The sequence below is a fragment of the Cicer arietinum genome, chromosome 4, assembly GCF_000331145.2.
Source record: "Cicer arietinum cultivar CDC Frontier isolate Library 1 chromosome 4, Cicar.CDCFrontier_v2.0, whole genome shotgun sequence".
Lineage (NCBI taxonomy): Eukaryota > Viridiplantae > Streptophyta > Magnoliopsida > Fabales > Fabaceae > Cicer > Cicer arietinum.
The window spans coordinates 8,457,516-8,465,576 of NC_021163.2; the positions used below are offsets into that span (position 1 = coordinate 8,457,516).

Sequence of the window (8,061 nt, forward strand, 5' to 3'; positions counted from 1 at the left end):
TTCCCTTTGTTTTCATGAGATTTTGACACTGAACTGAAGCTTTCACAGCTGAAAATGACAATGGCATCCTTAAGAGGAACAGATTCACCACAAGGAAGTGTTATATTTCCACTTTGAATTGCTTTCTTGATACCCTTTTGAGAAAAGTTATCAACTTGCTCCAAATCTTCCATCAAGAACACTCTATGTGGATTCTCATTCACTGCTTCCCCAAACCTCTGCAAATAACTGCTTCCAAATTCATATCTTGGTCTCTTCCTTTTGGATTTTTCATCATCATTGGAATTTTCATTTCCTAAAGAAGAGAAATTGCTCATTCCAATTGTCATAAAGTTACTATAAGATCCAAAAATAACTTTAGCTAGCTCCTTTGAGATATTCTCTTTGGCTTGTGAATCCACACCAAGAAAGTACAACCAAGTTTCTTGCTTATGATGATGATTTTCTCTTTTGATCAAGTTGTTGTTATTTCTTTTTCTCATTCCTGATCTACAAAAAAGGACAGTACTTGCAATCTCTTGAATGTTTTGTTTGTGTTGTGGAACCTTGTTCTCCAAGGCATCACATAGAATCTTGAGATTCTCAGCATTATGTTCTTTGAACATTTCAGTGCTTTCTAAACCATCCACTTCTTCACTTGAAGAAGCTGAGTTAGGACTAGAGTTAGGATTTGACAAAAGATCTGGTTTTGGAACATTTCTATTTGGCATGAACATTATCAAGTTACCATCACAGCAATCATCCTCACCAGTACTTTCAGTGTATAATAACTCACATTCTTTTGGTACTTTTTCTTGTTCAGAAATGATAATAGGCCAATTTAGGTGATTTTGTTGGAAATTGGATTTTCTTTCAAGTGATGAAACTGAAGTTGGTGATGAAGGGGATGATAAAACAAACAAATCTTGTTTGTCAAGAAAATTGGAAGGGTGTTTGTGGACTGATTTGCATATTGAGTTCCATTTCTTGCAAAGATCCTTAATCCTTGCATTTTCCTGTTTCATAAATTTAAAAAATATAAGAAAAATAATTTTTTGCCTATGTATAATTAATTTTTCTAAAACAAGTGTGACTATATTATGATACAAACCTCATCTTCCATTATATGACTTTTTTCTTCCTTAAGCCATGTTGGTAAGCTAGAAGTGCATGCTTTCTTGCTCATATTGTTAGTCATGTTATGAGCTTCATTTTCAAATTTTATTGAGCAATCCTTACAACAAGTTAGATGCTTTCTAACTCCTATTTTATCTTCAAAAGGAATGTCCTTGAATAGTACCATGCTTCTCTCCTTTGCTTGAAAATCACTATAAATATTGTAAAACAAAAAACTCAATAAGAAAAGGAAAAAGAAGAAAGCATCTTAAAAGAATAATATAGAAAAGAGAGAATTAAACTACCTGTCAAAGTTCAAACTTAGGCTAAGGCTTCCAACAGGAATAGTGAAAGGATGAAGCTCCCAAATAGTTTCTAGGGAAGGGTGACCTATTTTACACTTCATGTAAGTTTTAAAATTTGCAATCCCCATAAGCCACAATCTACTATTCTCTCCACTTCCACTCACCAATTTTTTAAGCTCAATCACCATATGCTCAACAGAACAATAGTAATTTGATTTTGTATCACGATGACTTGACCAAAATTCAAACAACCATTTGAGATCACCTAAGTAAAGAATAACACCTCTTCCTGTATAGCTTTTCACAAGACTCCTAACTTCCACAAGTTTCTGTTCAACTTCCTCTTTGCTTATATTCCTAAAGCATATAACAGGAAGACTCACAATTTGCACATATCTTAACTCACAAGGAACATTACCTACTTCAAACCTTTCCATCACTCCCTTAACTACTCCCTCAGCATTGACAACACTCTCTCCCACAACAACTGTGTTTCTTCTCCTATTCACTAACTCATTCAAAAAACTAGTTACATCATCATTGTTAGCACATTCTATAGGCTTATTGAATGAACCACCAACTTGGCCAAAAGGTCTAGATGGATTCATAGTGTTAAGACCAAGAATATGAGGCTTAATGATAATTTCTTTGGAATTGGAATGGCTTCTATGATGATGAATATCAGAAGCTTTTTGTGAAGAAACTTCATTTGGAACAGCCTGTTCAAGTTCAACTCTTGTTTTCACAAGAGTACTAGAGAAACCAGCTTCTCTCATAACTCTACTAACACTTGGATCATCAAGGATTGAGATTATGAGCTGTTCAACTTCAATCTTCAAAGCAAGAACATGTTGCTGCTGCTGATTTTCGACCGTTCCGCGGCGTTGATGAGCCTGAGCACGTTTAAAAGCTGCAACCAATGCATTGGAAAGTGAAGGAGTTGAATATTGAGTACCTATTAAAAGTGGACTTGTTGTGGAAGCTTGTAAACGGTTTAATGCAACATTGAAACAAAGCTCAAGAGCTTTACATTGAAGAGGGTGTGAGTGAAACTGAAGACAAGCTTTTTTTAAAAGTCCAGTTGAATTTGCAAGCATAGCACTAGCAACATGTAATGGAGTCACTTGTGCATGACCCCTTCTTGTTGCTAGATTCACAGCTTGTTTAACAACAGTTGCAGCCTCTTGTGTAAGAGCTTGTAGCTGTATACTGCAAATTCCTCCTCTCATGATTTTCTCAACTATAGTATCTATCTATGAATAAAATTTGAAAGAGATGTTATTATATAAAGTATAGAAAGAGAGAGTACAAAACAAAGGCTAGTACTAGATTATGTTTGGTTTGGTACACTTAGAGGAAGGAATGCAAGATATAGATATAATGTATGAATTTTGTGCCTTTCTTGTCAGGGAGGTAAATTTTGGCTTTTTATATGAAAGTGGTTTTGGCTGTGATATGAAACTTTCACTCTCTTTATTGTTACATGCAAAGGTATGTGGATTACCAAAAGCTTCTGCTCATGATATTGTGTGAAGTATAAAATATATAGCAAAAAAGAAAAAAAAGTAAGGACTATATAGCTTTAAACATTATGAATGGAATAAATCACTTTTGTTAAGAATAAGCTCAAGTTAAAACTAGTTGATGATGGAAAGAGAGAAAAAGAAAAGTGAGAAAAAGAGAAAGTGGATAAAAGGGTCATTAATTAATTAAGCAAACAAAGAAGTAGAGGACTGTCTGTCTGGTTGAATAGACACTATAGGCTTTATCTTTTTTTGAGGAGAAGAGAGGGAATGAATAATAATAATAATAATAATAACAATAATGCTTTGAATGATTGATGGAATAATGAGAAGAATGAATCACAAAACTACAAATAAAACAGATTGCATGAAAATCAATTTTGTTTCTTAAAATATGTCACTTTGTCTATATCTTATAATTATTCAATTGCAAAAAGTTGGCTTTCTTCAACATTTTAATGAGTCTAAATCATGGTTTTCTGTTGCCTGACATAATTTTAGAAATAAGATGACATAATATAAAAGATAAAGATGGATGATATACTATATTCATTTTTTTTATTTTTTTTATTTTAGTTTAGAATAGTGAAGGGAAGCAACTTATTAAAAATATGTCAGTCTTTATGGGGCTTCCAAACAGAAAATTAATTGTATGATTGGCAATGTATAGTTTTTTGGCATAAATATTTTTTTTAATCGTTAATTTTGTTTTTAAAATAAATTAAATTTATTTCTTATGATTATGAATCAAACTCGGTAGTTCGAAATTTATAACACATTGTACTTGAACACAACGCTAAATATACACCAAATCTAAATTGTTGTGAATTTGTTGAAATATCAATTTTTGTTGTGAAATTTCGATGAAACACAGTAATTTGAGTCTATTAGATTAAAAGACAAAGAAGTTACCACTTACATATTTTCTTTTGATGGTCTGAGTCTAAAACATTTATAGCATTGTTGAGTCTGAAATCATTAAAATATAGCATGAGTACTAGCAAAGAACAATCAAAGGGACATAAAGGATCATAAAACTGGCACTCATAGATTCTTTGCACGGAAAAACAAATCTTATAAAATAGTATCATAGTACAACAAAATAGAAAATCCTGAAAGGAAATAAAAAAACATCACCCGACCCAAAGACATAGGAACATAATTAACATCAACTACAGACAGCAACATATAGCCAATATTTTTTTTCAATCATAGAGCAATGACACTATATATGATTGATATCTTAGGCCTCCTAGAGAATTGGACCATATTTGTTTGAAAGTTCAATCACCTCTGTTTAATTATAATTAAGGTTTGAATTGCCAATTTCATTCAAGATTTTGTTTCATGTAATATTTATTCCTTATATTATAGTATTATTGGTAATTTCTCATTGCATAGATGAATATTATAATGAGAGAATGATGCATAATTACCTCCCCAGCTTGAAGTCTATGGTCAAGTCAAGTCATGGTCTCATGGAGGCCAGTCTAGCTACGGTTCAATCTATTAATATTCCTTTCAATATTCTTTATCCATCAATTGATAGAATTTGGTCACTTGAATAAGTGAATTTGACTTGACTGTACTCTATGATGAAAAGAATAATGTGAATCACTCTCTTCAATATATAATGGACAACACATTCATTTCAAAAATCAAAACCCAAGTTAGCATTTTCCTTGCATGGTGGTACTCCTTTTGAAATTAATTATAACCAAAAAATTAATTAAATTATGCATGTTAAGAGAGTTGATCGAGTTTAATCTATGCAATTTCAATGAAATATATATAGTTTATATTATCCTCCATGACTAATAAATTGGGATATTAGAAATACAAAAAATTAAATTAGAGACAAAATTATATCAAAGATCTTTCATCCACGTAAATCTTTTATCTTTATAAATATTTATAACTAACATTTTTCAAATCTTTTTAAAACGTCTATGTGTCTCCTATACATGGCTAACTTGGCACTAATTACATTACATATTAGGGAGACTTGGACAAATGTTTACTTTCATTGTTAGCATTCTAAAATTAGGGTTTTTGAGAAGAGAAGATGGGGATTCTTAAACATATTTATTGTAATTGATAGGGTTCAAAATTGGTTCATTGCATGTGAAATCATTTGTAGTTGAAAAAAGAAAGTTGAATCTTCAATACCAAGCGGTTATAAGGTTGTGGCTATGATTAACTTCTATCTCTTCTTTATTATGTGTAAGGGTTATTATTATATTGATTCATGTGAGTTGTGGTCGTACGTTTATTTTAATAGTATGTGCTATCTAGTATTTGTGTACCTGGTGCACACTAATATTTTGGGAAATTTATATATTTTGATCTTAATATTTTTTTTTAATTATTGTTTATTTGTGTGGTGTGGTCCACACATACATTAGTTTGATATAAAATTGTTTTAAGGACTATATGAATGTTTTTTATATCGATTTCTACCACGGTGGATAATTTTTTATGGCAAAAGAACATATGTTGGAGAGGTGACAGACTGAACATATGATATTAATAGATGGAGATACTTTGAAATTCTAGGTCTTGTGAAGGAAGTTGGATACTTTGAAATACTGGATATGTGGTATGATTTTATTGGATAGTTGAAATTATTAGATGATGACTTTGGAATTTTAGAGATGGTTAATTGGTTAAGAGTAATGAAAAAATAAATCTATATATTAATATATCCATTGTCTCATCTAGAAATAAAGGTGGATGTTCATTCTACCTTCCTTATTTATTTATTTATCTTTACTGGATCTTAACTTCTAATAATGAATTGGAAACAGATGAACAAAATAAAAATAATATATAAATATTTTTCAAAACAAATGTTGATCTTCCGGAACCAATGGATGAGGCCCAAGTTGTTAATGGCCCCAACGTACATGAGCCTTTAATGAGACCTAAACTGAAAATGTGGCCTTATATATTATCAATACATGTAGCCCAAACTGAATTTGTATGCTTTTGTAGGAGATTTTACTAGTCATGGAAGAGTTTCTTTTGAGCAAAGTTTTTGTATAAAACACTCTTTAGAGCATCTACAACGGTGAACTCAATATGAGTTCTTTAGGTGGGGTCCACTGTGCCACATCATCTTGAAGCAATTCACTCATTTTCTACTCCAACGGTGAACTCAACATGATTCAAGTTCTATTATGCCACATCACCTTAAATCAATTCATTCATTTTTTACAGTTTAACTTTTAAAAAATCATATTATATTCCATTATTTTAATTTATACATTAATATTTAATTTTATTATAACTTAAAATATTAATTTAAATGGAAAAATAAATAAAAAAGTACTTTAATAAAATCTTTAATAAACTTCTGTAACAAAAATTGTGAAGAAAAAGTATGAGTAACAAATTGTTTCTATTAATGAGTTAACAATCGTAATTAAAGGAGAAAAAAAAGGCTAACGGTGGTATATTAACTAAAAAAAAGCTAATGGTTACAAAATTATTATTATTTAATAAATTAAAAAGAAATTAACGGCTATAAATTAATAAAAAATGATAAATTTATTATTATTAATAAATTAATAAAATGTAGCGGTTATAATTATATTATTATTAAATTGTGAAAGTAGATAGAAAAAACAAAACAAAAAAGGTAACTGCTATGAAGCACCGTTCCTTCCTGACAGTACCGTGATGACACATTGGCACAACTCCAACGGTGAACCCACAAAAAACTGGAAGTTAAGTAATTACACACTGGCGGACGAACTCATTTTCACTCCCGTTGTAGATGCTCTTACGACCGGGTATTTGCACTCCAGTTTGAATTGTGTTGAAATAAAAATTCATCCGATTTAAAAATTAAAATATTTGAGGTTTGAATCACAATTAAAAAATTCTGATTCGATTCTATTTAAATTAATACGGTTTAAATTGTATCAATTTTTAGTTGATTCAAATTACATTAATATAATAAATTTGAAATAAAATATTATATATAATATACTAAAAATTAATGTTAGTGAATAACATAAATCAATTATGTTCGAATTATATGACATAATAATAAAAATATATCAATTTAAATAAATAAATATTATTAAAAATTAATTAAAACTAACAAAAATAATTCAATGCAATATCTCATATTAATAAAAAAAAACTAAGTATTAAAATTTATAAAAGTAAATTGTGCGGTTTAATTTTTTAAAATAAATTTGAAATCTAATATGATTCCAACAGTTTTTATAAAAGAAAATTTAAACACATCCAATAATATTTATTTTTATGTGATTTTTTATTTTTTTAAATCGATTTATAGATTATTTTTTTGTATTGGTTTGAATGTCAACACCCTATCTACAACAACTTTAGTATAATTTGATAGTTAGTTTGAATTTTTTTTATAATAAATTTGATTGTTTGATTATTGAAATACATGAGTAGTTATTAAAAGTTAGATAACTATATTATGAGATACTTGATTTTTTTATTTCAACCACTAACATAAAATATAATTATATTTATTATTTAAGAGAGTAAAGTTTAGATTTTATGGTAAGATGTACGATGTGATGTATGTGTTGTAGAATAAGATAAAGAAAAGAAGTGTGGAGTTCAAGTTCCAAAAGAAGAAAATATAATAGTATCTACTAATCTTTATAATAATAATAATAATATTGAAATTAATAATATACAAATTATTTAATTTAATTTATATACCTGGTCTAAGAAAATTTATAATAATTTGAATGTATACTACGTAAAACTTTGTTACACACTTATAGGGAGAATTTTTTGTTGTTGTTACACACATGCATTGATAATACAAATTAATTAAACAAAGTTAATGAATTTATATTGATGATATAAAATAAATTTATGCTATCATCTAATAAAAACTACATTTTTTTTTGTACTTAACTTAAATTTAAAATATTTTAAAAAAAATATCATTACAAAAGTAAAGTGATATAGTAAAATAATAAAATTTAACTTGCATACATTTAAAATGTACAATATTTTATATTTACGATTAACTGTCAATATAAAACCCTGTTTACAAATGAGTATAATATATATCAATTAGATACAAAATAATAGATTTTATGTTAGTGTACGGTAATAATAATATAAGAAGAAGAAAAAAA

At 28.6% G+C, this 8,061-nt stretch overlaps 1 protein-coding gene across 1 annotated transcript in view; it reads right to left on the reverse strand.

Annotated features, from left to right (window-relative positions):
• Positions 1 to 2,896, reverse strand: part of LOC101493943 (protein SMAX1-LIKE 3-like) — a 3,349-nt gene extending 453 nt beyond the window's left edge. The window contains exons 1-3 of the mRNA XM_004496060.4: positions 1,401 to 2,896; positions 1,091 to 1,307; positions 2 to 995 (exon numbers count right to left, since the gene is read on the reverse strand). Of these exons, the coding sequence (XP_004496117.1) occupies positions 2 to 995; positions 1,091 to 1,307; positions 1,401 to 2,629 (2,440 nt within the window). The 5' untranslated portion in view covers positions 2,630 to 2,896. The remainder of the gene's footprint in view (position 1; positions 996 to 1,090; positions 1,308 to 1,400) is intronic.
• Positions 2,897 to 8,061: the final 5,165 nt, after the last annotated feature.